At 41.1% G+C, this 21,479-nt stretch overlaps 2 protein-coding genes across 2 annotated transcripts; both read left to right on the plus strand.

Annotated features, from left to right (window-relative positions):
• The first annotated feature begins 10,202 nt into the window (after positions 1-10,202).
• Positions 10,203-11,950, plus strand: LOC109423985 (uncharacterized). The gene is made up of 3 exons (XM_062856416.1): positions 10,203-11,113; positions 11,174-11,375; positions 11,441-11,950. The coding sequence occupies exons 1-3, from the start codon at positions 10,590-10,592 to the stop codon at positions 11,669-11,671; spliced, it is 957 nt and encodes a 318-aa protein (XP_062712400.1). The 5' UTR covers positions 10,203-10,589; the 3' UTR covers positions 11,672-11,950.
• A 7,208-nt stretch (positions 11,951-19,158) lies between these two features.
• LOC109424000 (uncharacterized) lies at positions 19,159-19,946 on the plus strand. The gene is made up of 3 exons (XM_019699062.3): positions 19,159-19,284; positions 19,334-19,450; positions 19,533-19,946. The coding sequence occupies exons 1-3, from the start codon at positions 19,159-19,161 to the stop codon at positions 19,944-19,946; spliced, it is 657 nt and encodes a 218-aa protein (XP_019554607.3).
• Positions 19,947-21,479: the final 1,533 nt, after the last annotated feature.

Below are 21,479 nucleotides of genomic sequence, written 5' to 3' on the forward strand. Positions count from 1 at the left end.
GAGGAAGTTATTGACGAACCGCTTTTAATTTAAACAATATGGTGCAAGTATGAGATATTTTTGGTTTCCCAAAACTATATACAAACAAATATATCATACACATGGAAACAAGATTTATATTTTTGGCCTATGTGAATTCTGAGTGAACATAGGACACATACTCTGTTAACAGCAATTAACGAACTAAACATGTAGTGATCTTGCCCCTCGTAATACTTGGTGCGCCACCGTTTCTACATTACCGTCAAGGCGCCATTCACCGTGTGCCTTTGATTTTTTTTTCATTATTTCCATATTATGATTGAATGATATGACAATTTCCCTTCAATTTCACTAATACAACATTGTATTGGTGAAATTGAAGGGAAATTGTCATATCATTCAATCATAACATGGAAATAATGAAAAAATATTCGAAGGCACACGGTGAATGGACCCCCAACGGTGAATGGCGCCTTGACGGTATAAAAAATAAGAATTGCTTTCTGCTCGTTTCTTACAAGTATATACACATATATTGTACAGCAGTGTATTTTGCCACAGAAAGAAAGTATTATTCCTATTATTCTTTCAGAAATAACAGCCCAACTCAAATAGAGCTTGCTTTGAAATTTTGTACTTCAGTTGAATTTGTATCCGATATTGACTAATCGAAAAAAATATATATTGTTTCGTAAAAGCAATGACGGAGTTATAACACCTTGTTTGTAGAACTAGAAATGTTTTGTGATCTTGTTGATCTTTCTGGCGTTTTATCTCAGTTGGGAAAAAGCCTGCTTCTCCGATTAATGTTTTAAATATGAGCGAGCACTTAAACAGATATTAACGGAGAGCTTACTTTGTCCATCAACCGCCTTAGTATGTACACTAAATTCTGTTTTTACGCGATTTTTTGTTCCGCGTAAAAAAATCGTGTAAAAAAAGTTTTCAAAACTTTTTTTATCGGATCATCCTAAAATTTTGACAGGGTATCAAGGATGATAAGAGAGATCTCTGGTAGAAATTTGAGCCCCATCGGAAGTAAATTGCGACCAGGAGAGAAGAATCTTTCCAAAAACACATCGCGTAATTTCGAGAAAATCGTGTAAAAAAAATCGTGTAAAATAAAACCGCGTAAAAAAAGATCGTGTAAAAAAAGAATTTAGTGTATTGTACCAGTGGATATTTATATTTCGAAAAGATCTTGAATCGACTGGGACTCTTACCCGTCAATCTCAGCGTAGGTTTGCTGAAGATCTGCGCTGTCACCGCTTCGACTCTATGGATTATATTGTGTTTATGCATATAAAATGCCTAGCCTTCTCATAATTTTATGCATGTGTCTTGCTTCTGCTATATACAGTCAATGTTATGTACTGTGTGATATAATTTTTGATACAAGGTAATTCCTACGGGAGTTCTTTCGGCTTTTGCAGTTGGCGACGGCAGCAAAAACAAGTAAGCCTCATGTTCCCTAATGTTTGATGTTGTTGATAATCCTTTGATAATGCAGCGCTAACTGATAAACTTAATTAAACTCCAAGTATCAATTAAAGAAGATATAAAAAACATTTTTATTAGTACTATTTGTAAAGAAATCCCGCACATTTCTTTGCATGCTAAATTTGATTTGCAAATTGAAAAAGAAAAGTATGCGCTAAAGAACCTCAAATATCGCAACATCTTGAAAACTTATGTCCAATTATGTTAAAGCTTTGGCAATTGAAAATAATGTAGACTTTTGACTACCATTGGCAAATTTTCTGCAAATTTTAGCATGGTTCACAAAATCGGGTTTTTCGCTTGGTGCAGATTACATACCTCTTTCCAAAATGTTTTAATTTTAAGACTACACAAGCCATTAATAGTTTAAACAGGAACTAGTGTGAGAAGCATTCGGTCACAATATGTCTAGTGTCTTAACGATTAGATTGAACTTGAAGTCACGTGCAATCTTTGAAAAGGTACAATTTAGAATAAAGCCGGGGCCCGTGGCGTAGTGGCTACACGTTTGCTTCATAAGCAGATGGTCATGGGTTCGATCCCAGCCCCGGCACATTCGTCAGTTGCTCTTTCCCCCTGAGAGCAGCTGACACTGACCCTCTTCTGAGCCCATGGCTCAAATGAACCCGGATACTTGGACATCGGCGAACGGCAACCCATAATGGACTCTCAATCGGACTGGAAACAGGAACAACCAAACAGCCACACATCAAAATCCTCGAGCTCATCATTCTACCATGATAGGGTAGACAGTGAAAGCAGCGCAATGGCCACCAGTTCGATGTAGTACAATTAGAAATAGAATACATTTAGGCGCTGTACAAAGTGTATGTACAGCTTCCAATTGGAATCGCTCGCGCAGTGCCCTAGTGGACAATAGAGCTGTAAATTAGGTTAAGTGATTGAAGAAAAAAAAAATAAAATAAAATAATATATTCTATGCCACCTGTCGTTTTTGCGATATAGATACAAAAGACTTGGAACATTTGTTATGCCGTTGTTGTCCGGCAATTGCTATTAAAAGAACTAGGTTTTTTGACAAGGGGTTGATAAAATCCCTTGATGTCTGGAGAACAAACCCCAATAAGGTTGTACAGTTTATCCGAGCTATGTCACCATGTTGGGATCAAACGCCAACAAGGAATGAAAAACTTTAAAAAAATGCCACCTTTGGATGGCTGATGTAAAACTGTAAGGCATCCTATCGATATGAAATTTTGACAGCTGATATGGGTCGAAAATAAATCGTGGTTTTAAGTGATAATTTGTTTTAGTCCAATCGTAATAAACATGCGTGAAATTTGATGCCATTCTAGAGATGGCGTGACAGTTTTTATTATGACATTGTGAGCACACAATATTAATCTTTTTTCTCATTGGCTGTACTTCAGTTCGTGGGTAATTATAGTTTTATGAAACGAAAGGTCCATAAACTAGATGTGAACCTGAAACATAATCGCTCAAGAGGGTTCAGTTCAGTGCGTTTTTCCTTGTCCGCAATTGTAAAGAAATGCTGCACGGAAAACTATCGATTTGAAGTTTTTTTTTTCAGGTCCAAAGTGCGGCAAAAAAAGGTACGCCTGCTCTTTTTTAAATCAAATCCTTTCCTGAATTTTACACGCATTGGGATAGACTAAGAAATGTTTTGCGATTACCTTACCTATCATTAGAAGATTTTAATAACAAATTTTACCAGTTATTCGCTCTGTTTCTATTCATTTTAAATCAAAATAGGCGCAAATCAAAGTAGGCTGTGTTTTCTTTGTACACGGTAAAAAATCTGCACGCTCGATGCAAGGGAAAAATCCATTAACTATTCAACATCCCAATCAACATGATCAGCAATGTTTTTCCTTTGAAATCACAATGCTGTCAGTGTTGATTTCAGAACCAAAACAATCCCACCGGAGAAATTAACTGAAAATCACTTCGATTTGCACTACTGTATAAAGCAGTACGATCCAAAGTGAAAAGCTATTGGTTTGGTAATGACTGTTTTGGACATGAAAGTAAATATAGATGACAGGTGGTAGAAAGTGTTTCGCTTCAATATGCACCTCTCTAACAGATGTGAAGTAGTGCAGTGGGAAAACAGATGATCATGAATCTCAAGGTCCTGGTATCGAATCTATGGTGTGGTGAACACTTTTTTTTATTTCTAGTTTTGAAATCAAAACATTGTCAACTACGAATTGAAGTGAATTTGCATTTAAATTGAAGAGGCATTGAATGTTCATTTTCGAATGATATTTGATTGATAACAAACTGATTAGACAGTAGTGCGAATTCAAGTGCCAATCAGTTTATATCAGAGTTTAGACTTTTTACCGTGTATATTACTTCATATTAATCTTTCACCTTTTAGCATAATTGGCTTTTACATGCGTTGCGCCACAAATCCTACATAGCAACATAAGGAACAGTCGTAAGAATTTCAACCAATCTTCTTTTTGCCTTTCTCGTACACACTAAGTGTACTGGAAAGGTTACATGTTCACTCCAAAAATGACTTTTTGATAGAAGGCCCGGAGGGTCGAGTCACATATACCAATCGACTCAGCTTGACGAATTCAGGTGATGTCTGTGTGTGTGTATGTGTGTGTGTGTGTGTATGTGTGTGCGTGTGTGTGTGCGTATGTGTGAGTGTGTACAAAAAACTCACATCACTTTTTGGCAGTAAACCTCAACCGATTTTAATGACCGACGGTTCATTCGACGCAGAATCTGATCCCATTGTTTCCTATTGAAAATGGTTCGAATCGGTTCAGCCGTTCCGAAGTTATGGCCATTTAGGTGTTCCGGATCGGTACCCCAGGAAGGGGACAGATATGAAAATGCTACAAAACCATGCATGCGACACATCAGACCGCGGTTTTTCCGATAACCTGACGAACGGAAAGCAGGAAAATAGTCTCAGGCCATATCAGTAATCCGGAATCGGTTTCGGATGTTCCGCCGGAAATGGCATAATATAAAAGAGAGCCAAATCCATGCATGCTACACACCAAATAGCGGCTTTTTCGACAACCTGATGAGCAGTAAGCAGGAAAGTAGCCTTTGATCCCGCAGATACTACCGGTAGTGTTCCGGAACCGGTTCCGAGTGCCCCGCCGGAAGTGGCCAAATATTAAATTGAACCAAACTCATGCATGCGACACATCAATTCTCGGCTATTCAGATAACCTGATGAACGGTTAGCAATAAAATGGAATCAGACTATATTAAGGAAAACCAGTAGTGTTCCGGAACCGATTCCGTGTGTCCAGCCGGAGGTGGTCAAATGTAGATGGGAACCAAACCCATGCATGCGACACATTAAATAGCAGCTTTTTCAATAACCTGAAGAACGGTAAGCAGGAAAATAGCCCCAGATCACAGCAGACTACCGGTAGTATTCCGGAACCGGTTTCGGGTACCCCGCCGGAAAAGGCCAAATATATAAGTGAACCAAACCCTAGACCAAACCCATGCATGCGATACATCAAAACACCGCTTTTTCGTTAGCCTGGTGAACGGTAAGCAGGAAAATAGCCTCAGATCACAGTAGAGACTTCCGGTAGTGCTCTGGAATCGGGTCCGGATGTCCCGCCGGAAGTGGTCAAATATAAAAGTGAACCAAACCCATGCATGCGACACATCAAATCGGGGCTCTTAAGATAACTTGATGAACGGTTAGCAAGAAAATGATTTCAGACCATATTTGGTACAACCAGCAGTATTCCGGAAAAAAGCATATGGGAGCCAAACCCATGCATGCGACACATTAAATTGCGGATTTTTCGATAACTTGATGAACGGTTTGCAAGAACACAGCCTTTGATCACATCAGATACTACCGGTAGTGTTCCAGAACCAGTTCACATCAAACCAAGGCTTTTTCGATAATCTGACGAACGGTTGACAAGAAAATAGTCACAGATCACATTACAGACTATTGGTAGAGTTCCAGAACCCGTTGTGTATGTTCCGCCAGAATGACCAAAATGTAAAATGAACCAAATTCATTTAGGGAAGTGGAACCATCTCGGCAGGGGTCCTACTTTGGGCACTTTTCTGTTATAACTCAGCCAATTCTGAACCAATTGACACAATTTTTGGAACGCGATAAGATACGTATAGTATCAAGCCGTGTACAAAATTTCAAGTCAATCGGTTTTGAATTGACTGAGTTATAGCGAAGAGTGCCCAAAATACCGGCCGCTGCCCAAGTGGTTCGCTACCCTATGTACATCAATTTTCAGCTTTTCAGAAAAGCTGTTGAACAGTTAGCAAGGAACTGGTCTCAGACCATATTTGAGACAAAAGGTACAATCTTGGAACCGGTTCCGGGTATTTCATAGGAAGTGGTGAAAACAGTGAAAATAATCAATGCAAGCGATAAATATGTGTAAGAGAACAAAATCTTGACAAAACTGAAGCAGGCTCATCAAATCACATCTTTTCAAATTCCTAAGGTGTAAATATACAGTAGAATGGGGGTTGCATGGGAAAATTGAAATTAATTTGCATCAACTTCAAACAAAATTTTTCAATCCCCTTTTGCGTCTAAAATTACTGCGCAAAATTTTGATCCGACTGGTTGCTCCTCGCGCTCTGTGATATGGTTCAAATTTGAATTGGATTCAGTATGAAAAATTTCAGATGCTTCCATTTTTCTGGTCAAATTTCATGAATCTAGTAACCAGTAAAGTGTGCAAGAAAAAGTTTATCGAATACTGTAAAGTGATTTTTGATTGTGAAATAAATTATATTATAGCTTGTTATTATCGCCTAGGTATTGATCGGCCACCAGTAATAGTAAAGGTGGTCACAAAGTCAACTTAATGGACTGATATTTTTCAGCTCTGCCTATACATTAAACATAACGTCGGGAATATATGCCATCAATAAGTTTCCTAACTCGATGGTGGCTTGGATAAAATTTTTGCTTTTATAAATAAAGTATTTATAGGATTCAGGATGCTTACGTCGACGGAAGGATCATGGTACATATTCGACGAGAAAGGCACTATCACCACTAGGTGGATTAATCCGGGTTTTTATTTCATCAGAAACAGTTGTTCGGGATCCCTGGGTGGATTTTTTTGGGGAACACGTTAAATGAAAGCTAAAAGTCCATATTTTCGAAAAACGCTGGATTTGGCGATGCCTATTTTTTTTTGTGATAAACCTTCACCATATACACGCCGTGACGTAGTTATTGAACTTTCCATGTTTTTGATTATTATTGCCTTAACTGGCTATAACTTAAAAATGGTCAAACTTATCGCAGTTTTTTTACCCTTATTTGAAAGATTATTGAATTTTCTATCAAATGGCATCTTTGAATCGATTGGTTTAGTTAAATAACTAAGTTTTCTAGAGCAAAATAGCTCAACGTAGTGTGTTTTAATTTGTTTTTGTTTATTGTCTTTGAAACATGCGTAATAAATTCAAATTCTTTCTCTGGCAAAATTGTGGCTCCTGTTCCACTCTACAATACGTTCCTTGACACCAAACTTCTAGCTCTCGTTTCGTGCAATTTTGATTTAAATGTGCAGCACAGTGCCCAAAAAATGCTAACCATGACAGTTGCAAATTGATGATCCGAAATGCGATGTTTAATTTAAAATTGCAAGAAAACGATATAAGATAGAAGTTTGATGTCAAAGAACGAATTGTAGAGTGAAGCAGGGGCCACAACTTTGCCTAAGAAAAAATTTCACATTATTACGCATTTTTCAAAGATAATTTACAAAAACAAATTGAAACACACTTCTTTTGAGCTATTTGCTCTAGAAAACTTAGTTATTTAACTAAACCAATTCATTCAAAGATGCCATTTGATATAAAATTCAATGATCTTTCGAATAAGGGTAAAAAAAACTGCGATAAGTTTGACCATTTTCAAGTTATAGCCTGTTGAGGCCATAAGAGTAAAAAACATGGTAAGTTCAATAGCTACGTAACAGTTGAGATTTGACCATATACGTAGAACAACTTTCTTCACTATTTATGGTCCTCTATCACCCTTTAAAAAGTTTGCACTCAGGAACCTAACACCCTGTATAAGACGATTTCTGAAAGTATATGCAAAATAGACTATTCCCAAGCAACACACTTGGACGTTAATAAGTTTCTATATTTTAACTATATTGAATGTTGTGCCCTTTGTACAAATCGTCTTATTAACGACTAAATTGCATCGAAAAAAGCGCAAGAGGTGGGGCTAATATAAAACATCCGTTCGTGTTAGAAACGGTTTCAATTCACAATTGATTTACAACCGAGATACAACTCATGGTCGACTTACAAATTGTGACCGATTCGACAACTAGTCAGCTAGTCATCACATTCGTCACTGCCAGTGACTATGCGTCAACAGTTCATCAATGTGATTAATAATTGAGTGGGTAAAATTTACCGCAAAAAAGGCTGAACGAGAACGTCAATTTTTGTGCCGCTCCTGATTTATTGGACAATCATGTTTTCTGGCTCAGTATTTCCAACGCGCCTTAGTCTACTTATCATTTTGCGAGTGAAAATTTAGACATTTGTAGTAAAAATGTACGCGCCATAATGCTTTGTCTGAGTTCATTTCAGCAGCTTATTGAATGCAACCGTAAAATGCTGAAATTTAGTTTAGAATTTTTGCTTGCTAAATCATGTCCATGACAACATTGCTTTACACGGTAGGACAAAAACAACCAAAAAATGTTAACACATGGACGTTTACTTCTCGTCGACAATCAAGATTATGTCCATTTATTACGTAAAGCAATTTGATCATTTTTTTAACCTCCCCTCCCCTATTTCATTTATTTTTTTCATAGGAAACCCCATATATTTTTTTCCTCCCCTGTTGGGGAAATTAAACCACTGCGTTCAATAGGCTGAACTTTTGTGGCAATTGTGGCATATATTTTAGTACGGAGCATAAGATTTCTCAATCCCCCTCTCACCTCATACTAATACGTAATTTATGGATAGCCCCGAAATACCTAATGACTATTTCTAAGTTTATTCAAGTATTCTGCTAGCAACTGTGAAAGTGCTTGTAGAAATCCTGTTTCATTGTAATGATCAAAAGAAGGTGATAAAACTTCCGTACCATATATTTAAAAACGGAGTACTGTGTCTGACATTTTGCCTGATTATGAATCAAACAGTGCAGAATTAAAAACAAATAAAGCATTTGCCAGTGCTTGTATATTCTTCTTGGTTTGTAGAAGGAATCGTATAATGTATGAATTCTTTATTGAGCAATTTACTGATATTTAATATGGAGCAACTATGGTATAATAATGAATCAATTGTTTAAATATATAAATAAACTTGCATTTTTTTTAATGCAACAAAAATGTTGTACCTCCAACTAATTTTTTAACCATTTTAATTTAATGAAATTACAGAATATGTTGAAAAGTTTATGAAGAAAATGATACGTTTTATTTGTACATAAATTCGTTCTTTTGGAAACGTTCAAGTTTTTATAATGCATTTTATTATTTTTATGATTTCAAAAACCTTTTGTCGCACATTTTGCAGCTTCCATCCCTTCTGTCCCTTCTGTCGTTATGTTCTAAATTAGTTTCAAGTAAACATGTTTATAACAATCAGTATCAATGTTTTGGTTGTTTTGGTTTGTAAACGGTCGTACCTAAGATTCGTTGAAACAATCAGATTATACCTCAGTTACTAATTGGTTTCGAAAGTTTCAACTAACGATGACGGACGAGATGAACCAGCCGAGGGCTGAAAATCTCGATAATAAAGAAAAATAATAATAATAATAATAACGATGACGTTTATTTGCATTGCGCTAGTTGTTATAAATATGTAACACCTCAGTTTGGCTTTAAGGTGAAACGGGACGCCGTGTTATTTTTCCTATCTTGCCTCTCTTTCTAACAATTTGCCTCGCGATTTTGAAGATGGTAATCTCGAGTTCTATCGCACTGCAGATGCTGAAAAACAATCAGCATATGCACTGCAAGTGAGCATACACAGTGATAGGTTTTTGTTGCAAAATATGAAGTAGAATCTGAGATTACCATCTTAGTAGCAACAGAGCAATGGCGGATATTTCCCCGACCGTCCCGTCCGCCCTTAACAACAGGATTTTAATAGGTTTTAATTTTGTTTCACATGTTTTTATTTTCTGAACCCAAATAAAAACATCCGTTGTTTCATAAAAACTCAGTTGCAACATGTTTGCAACGATGATCATTTCTATTTTAGTTGCAGGTGCTACTTGGGTTTGGCGATAACAAGTCAAAATCATCAAATAACACGGAACAACTACGATACATGCGAATCTACCAAAGAATGGGTGGAAAATTTTTCGTTCGACGAAAATATTCCTCCAGCCAAAGGCTAGGCACGGACTGTAAGTTGGCGTAGAAACTTCTTTGTGACCGCGATAAAATCAGCAATATTCTATAGACATTTAGGTGTAATTTAAAACACGTGAAACGACAAGTGCTTCAGTTCACAAATCAAAATCAAGACTTCCAAGATTATTAGGTACAATATTTGCGTTGTTTCCAGACGACAGCTATTTCAACATGACTGCGTGTTTATGTTGGCTGCAATTTTAAGGTAATTTTCTTCAAATTACTGCAAAAACTTTCGCATAACCACCACCCACTACAGTTCCTCGCCTGATATTACCCTACGGCGGCAAAGAATACTGGCAGGAGTCAGTCGATGACGATTTCTATCATCAGTTGTTAGTCTTTCACCAAACTGTGATCCGAAATGTTGTCCAAAACGAGATACGCTTGGAACCGAGGATTTCCTCGGTGGTCTTCATTTTCTATGTGGATTTCCAACTTTTGGCCTGGAGAAGGGCCTGTCCGCGATTGCTTTTGGTGGCTCGATGTAATGCTACTTATGGGAGGTATAGTTTCGGCCTCTACCGTTAGAGGAGTAAAATTTTGACCTGATGAAATTTCCATTATATCGAAACAGGAATCCGTAGTACATTGACGGCTGATTGGGTTCATGAGCGAAAAATTCGTATCATTTGTCGATGCTTGTTTGCTTATCATGCATTTGTATTTGCTCTACAATTGAATGAAGCCTTAATCGAGAAGAAGGATGCAGCTCTCGTGATTTTGGAATTGATGAAAGTTGCGTTCGTTTCCGTTGCTTGCTTAAAAGTGGTTTCCGTAGCATTTCTAAAGAAGTCAATTGCAACACTACGTATGTTCATCTGCAGTAACCGAATAAATTCTGGTGACGAAGCATACGATGAACTGGAACAAAGCAAGTTCAATAGAACTATTCGAAGAGTAATTCAAGTTATCTTCGGTTTGATGGCTGTTGATACTTGTATCATGTCGATTCCAAATTCTTCGACCAATGGTATGCTCGAGCTGCCACACGTGCTTACCTTGGCTGGAAAATGTACATCAGGCATTCTAAGTGTGCTTTTAACTAGTTTTCTGGGCATTTCGGTAGTTCCGAAATATTTTTCCTGCACGGCAAGCGTTGGAGCTTCACTATTGGGAATGCGCACGAAACTTCGGATTTTGAATCGGCGTTTCAAACTGATCTCTCAGCAGAATTTCTCGAGTGGAGAAAAGTGCTTCAAACGTGTGAATAAAGAAATATTGGAAGCTGTAAATCACCATGTGGAATGTTGGAGGTATGTTTAGTGTTATTGTAATGGATCAATCTAACTAAGCTGAACATTCAATATTTTCAGACTTTTGCAAATTCTAAAACATCTGGTGGGCAAAACCTTTTTTCTAGTGCATTATTTTTCGATTTTCGCTGTTGGAGCACTGATCTACGTTTGCCGTGAAATGGGAATAAACAGTGTTACATTTGTCATTGTCGCCGGAACTTTCTCATTTTTGTTGGAGTATTTCTTGCTGTGTCACCTGGTAGAGCTGCTCCAGGACGAGGTAAATATTTAAGATTTTCGGCATTTAAGCATTTCTCTGACGTTGATTAGAGTTGTTCCTTTTAGGCTGATTCCATTGGACGTCACATTTTCCAAATATGCGCCCAAATACCGTTCAATTCAAAATTTCGTTCGGAGTACGTGCAGCTGCGAACCATGCTGATGATTGTATGGATCAACACTAGGAACGGGGTATCCGTAAATTGCATTGGACTGTTTGACATCAACACATCGGCTTTCGTCACCTTGATTGATGTTGCGTACTCAGAGCTGATGTTCTTGATCAAATTGAGCTAAATTTTGTGTTTTTGATTTTTTATTGAATCTGTAATTACTCGGTTATTTTGTTGAATAATCATTGTATGACACTGCTGAAAATGCTTTAACATTCATGTGCACAACAGAAATATGTGCTCGATGAACAAATTGAGATTTGAATTGTAATAGTGAAGTGTAATTTTCACATGGCTTAGTCAGCCAAAGCAAAATCAAGAAATTGACATTGTTTGAGCTTTATTTTCATTCATTCTAATAACCAAACTCAAGTGACATGTTACGTTACGTCCTATTAACTGAACGAAGTATTGGATATTGCTTGTTACCCTCATGGTGGCTTTTTTTTATTCTTAATCACTTAACCTAATTTTACAGCTCTATTGTCCACTGGAGCACTACGAGAGCAATTTCAATTGACAGCTGCACTTACATTTTGTACAGCGCCTAGATTCTATTCTACTTTATTGAACTGGTTGCCTTTCTGCTGCTTTCACTCTTTCTACTTTATGCCTAGTAGAATGATGAGCGGTTAAGGCTGGGTATGCTGGGCAATTCAGATCCCATTGTGATTCACTAGCCTCTGCCCAGCAACTCCTATCCCTACCTCCACGCGGTACCGGCCGGAAACTATGAGCAACCTTAGGGAAGATCGGGTAACCAACCCCGGTGGGAACTTTGGATGTATGCTGACAGGGAAGCTTCGGCAAACCTGAGCGTCTGTTCTCCAGGAGGAGCGGCTCACAACAGCGTCTGATCCCCATGTTAGGGGCGGCTGATCTACGTCCGAGTGCCAGGGAAGGACTCTAAGCTCAACTGTGCACTATGGTCCTCCGGAAAGTAGGGGGTTGGTGTCAGGCCCTACGAGCCAGCCGTTAAAAACCATTGTAACGGAAAATAAGCAACAGAATATTAAGAATCGTGACCAACGGCAACGACCCCAGCGAACAAAAAGGACTTGCAATTGGAAACTCGGTACGTGGAACTGCCGATCTCTCAACTTCATTGGGAGCACCCGCATACTCGCCGATCTACTGAAGGACCGCGGGTTCAGCATCGTAGCGCTGCAGGAGGTGTGTTGGACAGGATCCATGGTGCCAACGTTTAGAGGTAATCATACCATCTACCAGAGCTGCGGCAACACACACGAGCTGGGAACAGCTTTCTTCGTGATGGGTGATATGCAGAGGTGCGTGATCGGTTGGTGACCGATTGACGAAAGAATGTGCAGGTTGAGGATTAAGGACCGATTCTTCAACTTCAGCATAATAAACGTGCACAGCCCACACTCCGGAAGTACTGATGATGACAAGGACGCATTTTACGCGCAGCTCGAAGGCGAGTATGACCGCTGCCCGAGTCACGACGTCAAGGTCATCATAGATTTCGTCGCCTCCAAAAAAATGGCCATACTTAGCCCTTTTTCCCAACACAGCCTCCCTTATCGTTACACCTGGAGATCACCACAGCAAACGGCATCGCAAATCGATCACGTTCTGATTGACGGACGGCGCTTCTCCGACATCAGGACCCGCCAACATCGACTCCGACCACTATCTGGTGATGGTCAAACTGCGCCCAAAACTCTCCGTCATCAACAATGTACGGTTCCGGCGACCGCCACGGTACAACCTAGAGCGACTGAAACAACCGGATGTCACCTCAGCATACACGCAGAATCTCGAGGCCGCGTTGCCAGACGAGGGCGAGATCGATGAGGCCCCTCTAGAGGATTGCTGGAGTACAGTGAAAGCAGCCATGAACGACGCAGCCGAGACCACCATCGGGTACGTGGAACGGAATCGCCGGAACGTAAGGTTCGGCGAAGAGTACAGAACTGTTTTAGAGGAGAAGAACGCAACGCGGGTGGTAATGCTGCAGCAAGGGACCCAACGGAACGTGAAAGGTTACAAACGGAAGCGGAAACAGCAGACCCGCCTCATTCGGGAGGAAAAGCGCTGCCTGGAAGAAGCGAAGTGCAAAGAAATGGGGTTGCCGTGCCGTTCCCAAGAAACACGGAAGTTCTATCAGAAGCTCAACGCATCCCGCAACGGCTTCGTGCCGCGAGCCGAAATGTGCAGAGATATGGACGGAGGCCTCTTGACGGACAGACGAGAGGTGATCGAAAGGTGGAAGCAGCATTTCGATCAGCACCTGAATGGCGTTGAGAACGTAGGCACAGGAGACCACGACAACGGAGCAAACGACGACGCCAGTGCAGCGGTGGACGGGAATGAACCAACTCCCACGCTGAGGGAAGTTAAGGATGCCATTCACCAGCTCAAAACCAACAAAGCAGCTGGTATATATGGTATTGCAGCTGAACTCATCAAGATGGGCCCATAAAAGTTGACCACCTGTCTGCATCGGCTGATAGTCAGGATCTGGGAAACCGAACAGCTACCGGAGTAGTGGAAGGAAGGGTTAATCTGTCCCATTCACAAGAAAGGTGACCATTTAGAATGTGAGAACTTCAGAGCGATCACTATTTTGAATGCTGCCTACACAGTGCTATTTTAGATCATCTTCCGTTGTCTGTCACCTAAAACGAATGAGTTCGTGGGAAGTTATCGAGCTGGCTTCATCGACGGCCGGTCGACAACGGACCAGATCTTCACCGTACGGTGAATCCTTCAGAAGTGCCGTGAATACCAGGTCCCAACGCATCACTTGTTCATCGACTTCATAGCGGCATACGACAGTATCGACCGCGCAGAGCTATGGAGAATCATGAACGAAAACGGTTTTCCTGAGAAAGTGACTAGACTTATTGAAACGACGACGGACGGTGTGCAAAACTGCGTAAGGGTTTCGGGTGAACTATCCAGTTCATTAGAATCTCGCCGGGGACTGCGACAAGGTGACGGACCCTCACGCCTACTCTTCAACATCGCTCTGGAAGGTGTGATGCGACGGGCAACGGGTTCAATAGCCGGGGATCGATTTTCACAAAATCCGGTCAATTTGTGTGCTTTGCGGACGACATGGACATTATTGCCAGATTATTTGGAACGGTGGCAGAGCTGTACACACCCGCCTGAAACGCGAAGCGGCAAAGGTCGGACTGGTGGTGAATGCCTCAAAAACAAAGTACATGCTGGTAGGCGGAATCGAACTCGATCGGATCCATCTGGGTAGCAATGTTACGATAGACAGGGATACCTTCGAGGTGGTGGAGGAATTAGTCTACCTCGGATCCTTAATGACGGCTGACAACAACGTGAGTCTTGAAATTCGAAGGTGCAACATCAGTGGAAGTCAGGGCTACTACGGGCTTTAGAAGAAGCTGCGGTCGAAAAAGTTTCTCCCACGCACCAAATGCACCATGTACAAAACGCTAATAAGACCGGTGGTCCTCTACGGGCAGGAGACATGGACCATGCTCGAGGAGGACCTGCAAGCACTCGGAGTTTTTGAGCGACGCGTGCTAAGGACGATCTTCGGCGGTGTGCAGGGTGTGCAAGGGTGTGTGGTGGAAAAGGATGAACCACGTGCTCGCTGTACTTAACGGCGAACCCAGCATCCAGAAGGTGGCCAAAGCCGGAAGGATGCGATGGACAGGGCATGTTGCAAGAATGCCGGACAACAACCCTGCAAACATGGTGTTCGCGACAGGTCTAGTTGGCAAAAGAAGGCGTGGAGGGCAGACAGCACGATGGGCGGATCAGGTGGAGCGTGACTTGGCGAGCATCGGGCGTGTCTAGGGGTCCATAAATGTGCATATGTCTAGGGGTCCATAAATGTGCATAAATTAAAATATGCATAAAAAGAGGGAAATTTGTGCATAAATTAAGTTTGAGCTTTAATGAGGGAATCTAGTTTGCGAGAACAGGTTTTGCTCCTGGATACACTAGGTGGGGCTAAGGGGTTTTTAGAAAGTTCCCAGATAGTCTAAAAATGGGGGCTCCAAGGGGCTTCAGTGGCAATTCAGGAGGTTGTTTCAGAGGATTAGAGGAGCCTTTTAAGGGCGTTCTGTCAGGTTTTGTTGGCGTTTAAATAGGATTATGGGGAATTCAGGGGTATTTCAATAGAAATTAGGGGGTTGAGAAACGTTTCAAGGGGCTTTAAGGGCAATTCAGGGGATCGCAGGAGCCTTTAAAAGGCGTTTTTGAGGGGTTCGAGGGGCGTTTCACGAAATTTCAGGGAAATTTCAGAGAATTTAAGGGGGTCTTAGGAACATTTAAGGGCGTTCCTAGAGTTTTTAAGGGGCGTTTGAAAACATTTTAGAAGCGTTTCCAGAGGGTTTCAGGTGCGTTCCAGGGGGTTAACAAACTTGAAACACCCAGAAACCCTCAGAAACTTCCTAAAACGCCTACAAAATCCCCTTTAAACCCCCTCGGACCCCATGCAACGCACCTGAGACGCTCAAAAACCCTTGTAAACTCCTCCGTAACGCATGCGTAACGCCTCCGAATCCCACCGGAAATGCACTGAAATTTCCTGGAATGCTTCAAAAATCCCCCTAAAACCCGCTCGGACCCCTAGTAACGCATCTGAGACACTCCAAAAACTCCTCCGTAACGCCTCTGAATCCCGCCGAAAATGCTCTTAAACTTCCTGAAATGCTTTCAAAATTCCCATAAATTCTCTCGGACCCAATGTAACGCATCTTCACCCCCAAAAACGTCTCCGAACCCCTCTAAGACCCACTCGGACCCCATGTAACGCACGTGAGACCTTCGGAAACCCTCGAAAACATACCTGTAACGCCTCCAAACCCCCTGAAACACTTCTGAGATTGCCAGGTATCCCTCTGAAACCTTGTCACACGGGGAAAAATTCCCACTGGCATGAGACAAAAATTGAAAAAATCCTATTTAGTTGAACACGTGCAGAAGTGCTGTTCTACCAGAAAACAGCCTGAACAGGTTCGCGGCTTGGCTCAAAAGTTTGCTTAACGATTCTGACCCGTGAAATCACCAGATGAAAAAAGAATATTGAAATTTTACATGCAAAAACCCCTTTATTAATCCCCCCAAATCAACTTAATTCTAAATGGTTTTACTTATCTGCTAGTGTTGTATGTGTGTAAAAGTATATCCGTGTATCCCAACGGCGAAGTCATCGGGCCCCGGACGGTGTACACCGGAGCCAGCCAGGCAGTTTCACGGCACGACTGCGGACCGCACATGCAGTTTGCCGACCTTGGCCTTCACCGGATCTCCCACGACGACACATTCGGTGGCATTAACAAATAGGCTTAGGGTGGGATCAACGGATATATAATGGTTCTGGCCACTTCACTTTTATTGGGTTTCTTACCGATCTCATTGCACGTTTTATCTACTCCATACTACACATGCTACGCATGCGAAGTTCCGAAAGAAAGAAACTATCTAATAACCCCACAGGGGACTTAATCTTGTTCACCGCACTTGTTTGAGGTATTCTTCAACACAATCTTGTGTTCTTTGGTGCAGAACGGGTCAATCGGAACTAATCGTACAAATCGTAGATAGTTTGGTTTAGAGGATTGAACTCTACTCTCACACAGATCTATATCCACCACTGCACGATAAAAAAGGTTGTTCGGCAATTGAGAGGTTTCTTTCAACGATCAGTTTTAGTACAATTAGATCTTAACTGAGTTCTGTGCATCGGGTTTCAGGTAGCCAGATTTGTGAGACCGGCCTAATGGTCTGTTGTCCCACCGCATAGACAGGTAGTTACTCATTTGAGTGTTTCGCCGATCTTCGATGGGCTATCGACGATGGGTTCTGTGGTTCTGTTGGTGAGTGCTCTGCGGTACATAATTGGGAACCCCAACATTCCTTTTAATCTGGGATCATCCATTCCACGGCATTTATATAAAAATCTGTCGCATGCTATTTTGTAGCAGGTGACAGCCTGCTGGGACCGCCTGAATCACATCTGAGGTCTCCTGGTATCCCCCTGAAACCAATTGGGACCCCCTTGAAACGCCTGAGACCGCCTGAAACGCCCCTGCAACCTCCCTCCTCTCCCCTATAAACGCCCCTGGCCGCCAATAGTTACCGTCGAAAATCCTCTGAAACTCTCTGCAATGCTTTCGAAAACCCCTCCCCTCAGACCCCCGAAAACTGCCCTGAGATCTTCTGGATCCCCGCGGAAACCCCTTGGGAACCCCTGAAACTCCCCGGCGACCTTCCTTTGCTCATCCCTATAAACACTGGTCGCCGTTGCAATAGTTCTCGTCATTTATAAATATTCTCATGCACAATGTTTGTTCTGAGTAGCTCTCCCTCTTTTTATGCAGGGCATTAAAAAGGTGCATAAATTAAAAGTACATAGAAATAACATGCAGGTTTTAGTGTATTATGGAGAAATATTGTTGATTCAATTTTATCTTGAATTTGATGTAATAGGGTAATTTTCCAAATGTTGCAGGGCAAAAAATTCGCCAATTGTTGCACATTTCATAAGAATAATATGGAGTGTGCAACAGTAGGCGAGTTTTTAGCCGTGCAATAATTGAAAAAATACCCTATCTACTAAAACTAAATAAATGAAATGAATGATAGTCGAGCCACAGAAAATTGAAATTTCCGAGAGTTCTTGCAGGAACAACTTCAGGGAGTCTTTTGGATATTTCTTCAAAATTTCTGTATATATAATCTTCCATTGTATGCCTTGTAGTAGTTCTGTATTATGCATCATAACTTTCTATGAAGATGTCATAGGATTTTTTTTTTCATGGATTCTAGTTGAAATTCCTCCAGCGGTTTATTCAAATTTTTTTCCAGGTATTTCTTGGAGAACTTTTACGGGTTTCTTCACGAGCTCCTTTTAGGATATCTGCGGAAATTTTCTTCCGAGAATCCATTGGAAATTCTCACAGAATTTTCTTTATTAAGTTCTCTAAGGATGACTCCAGATTTTTTTTGCATGCTCCAATGATCATCGCTATAACCCCTTCACAAATTCCAACATAATTTCATTCGGAGAACACTTAACGAATTTTTCTGGGTCGATGAATGTTGATTTTCTTCCACTTCAATCGTTAATTTATCCAATCAGGCTTGCCGAGTTGGATAAATACAAAGAGTGCTGTAAACATCGAGTTTTGCAACGAGTTGCATACCCATTTTTATGGAATGATTTTTCATAATGCAGCATGTATTCAGTTGTTGTTGAATGAGTGTGGAAAAGTAGGTCATTATGATACCGAAATGAGCTATATAAAACTGAATTACCGTACTGGAATGCATAAATGTATATTACCTTTTATGCATGGCTCTTTAATATCTTCGTCCGGTTGAAGGTATTGGATATCTTCGACTTTACATGCCAGAGCTATTGTCTCCTGCTTGGGCAAGCATAGTTTGCGGAACATCTATTATACAAGACAGGAACTATAAATGCTTGGACGTGCTTTGCTAACCTGGTTGCATAAAACCGAAAAAAAATAGTTTACATACGCAAGAATGCTCACTTATGTCAATAAATGTTGTGTAACGCATCTGCAGTGACCATTCACCCTACGATTACGTACAAATCTGGACAACATATTATCAGTTCTCGCATCTAAATACATGACATTCGCAATCCCACCAGATGACTCTTTCAGAACAGTTACCACCAAAGGCAAGGCCAACGACGGAAGTGCGTGCTCTTTCCATCTCAGCCGTACCGGTGGTGAACGAATTGTTATGCTTAAGGTAGCTGACCGAAACCCCAAACAATTCGGGTGTAGTCTATAGTCGGTAGTCAGTCTCGCGACGAAAGCGGATACACGCTGGCCCTTTCGCCAAACATGTGCCGTATTCCGCGGAACAAGCTGCTGTTGATCGTCGACAGTCGGCGATCGATCATCGGAAAAACATGGTTCGTATCCACCGCTTGCGAAGGTCAGGATCACTCCGTCAAGACACTACTCGGTGCAAATTGGTTTATTGTTTCGTTTCAGCGGCTGCCCGTATTGTTGCTGTGTGTGCCCACACTGCTGATGACCGTTGTTAGCTGTACAAAAGTGTCCTGGCCAGCCCTGGAAGCATCGGATGAGTATTTCGCTCCGCTCATGCAATCATTTTCCAAATTTCCCTTTCACGACATCTACGAGACGGCTCCGCTGCCGTCGGATCTGATGGTGCCGGGATCACGCTTGCTCAAGATCAAACCGGCGATGCGCGGCGAATGGACTCGGAAGACGGCCAAGGACTTGGACGATGATGGCCCCCACGATGAGCGGACCTGTCGGTTGTGCGATCTGCTGTCGACGATTTTGGGTGGAAGTGCAAGCGAAACACGACGCAATGCTTCCAAGAAGCGAATTCGGCCGGCCAAGCTGCGGAAGCTCATGAAGCATTGTAGGAAGAATTGAGTTTATTTTAATTGATGTGTTGAACAGAAATCATTATATTTTTTTATGTATCGCTAGTGTTATCAGGTTATATTTCGATTTGTTATTTCTTGCTGTTTGTCGAATTATAATTTGCATGAAACTCAAAGGTGCAATAGTTTTTTTTTTCGAGAAAGCTTTTTTAGTCATCTAGAACATAAGTTTTGAAATTCAAATAGAATAATTAAATTATCATTTCAATTATATTTATTTGCGTTCCATTATTTCCATTACATTCATCAATTTAATCTAGGTTTCCTGTGTGTAATAACACATTATTATCCTGAATAGGAAAATGGAAAAGCTACTACAAAGAGTCATTAATAACGTATTTTATTTCATTTGCAGAAGTTGTTCTGTTTATAATATTTTGTTTGCGAACCGAGGATATATTTTTGAAATTAACCGTCACCTAGCCTAATTTTATAAAACAATAATCGAAACCATAGAATACAGCAATGATTATTGACGAACAATTGTTATAATTTTACGTACATAGGTAGGGTCTGGGGCCATTTGGACAGGAGCACCTATTTTGGGCACTTGCTGATATAACTAAGTCAATTTCAAACCAATTGATATGAAATTTTGTTCATGGCTAGATACTGTGCGTATCTTATCGTATTCCAAAATTCAAGTCAATTGGCTGAAAACTGGCTAAGCTACAGCAGCAAGTGCCCAAAATAGGTGCCCCTGCCCAAATGGTCCCAGACCCTACATATGATATTGCCAAGTAATGATTTCAATGACTTTCTGAAAGGCGCCAAGAACATACAATTAAATGCATACAATTACGGACACCACCGTGACTTTAGCAATCTTATGATCCTTATGGCTAGTTTCCACCTGGTAAGTACTGTGAAAAAAGATAGGACAATGTTAACGTATTTCGGGGCCCGTAGCGTAGTGGGTACACGTTTACTTCATAAGTGAATGGTCATGGGATCGATCCCAGTCCCGACACTTGCAATTTTCCGTCAGTTGCTCTACCCTCCGAGAGCGGCTGGCACCTGACCTTCTTCATAGCATATGCTCAAACGGACCCGGAAACCTGTATATCGGCTAACGGCAACTCATAACGGACTCCCAATCGGACTGGAAAAGGAACAAGAGCCACACATCAACATCCTCGTGCTCATCATTCTACCATGATAGGGTAGAAAGTGAAAGCAGCGCAACGGAAACCAGTTCGATCTACTAGAATTAGAATAGAATACATTTAGGCGCTGTACAAAGTGTAAGTACAGCTTCCAATTGAAATCGCTCACGCAGTGCCCCAGTGGACAAAAAGAGCTGTAAATTAGGTTAAGTGATTGAAGAATAAAAAATGTTCACGTAAAACTTTTGCAATCAATAGGGTAATTTGCCAATTGTTGCACGGCTAAAAACTCGCCTATTGTTGCACACGTCATGCTTTTCTTATGGGGTGTGCAATAATTGGCGAATTTTTAGCCGTGCAACAATTGGCAAATTACCCTATTACTTAAGCGTTCGCCGTTGATAAGTAATTCGCAG

Source organism: Aedes albopictus, chromosome 3 (genome assembly GCF_035046485.1).
Source record: "Aedes albopictus strain Foshan chromosome 3, AalbF5, whole genome shotgun sequence".
NCBI lineage: Eukaryota > Metazoa > Arthropoda > Insecta > Diptera > Culicidae > Aedes > Aedes albopictus.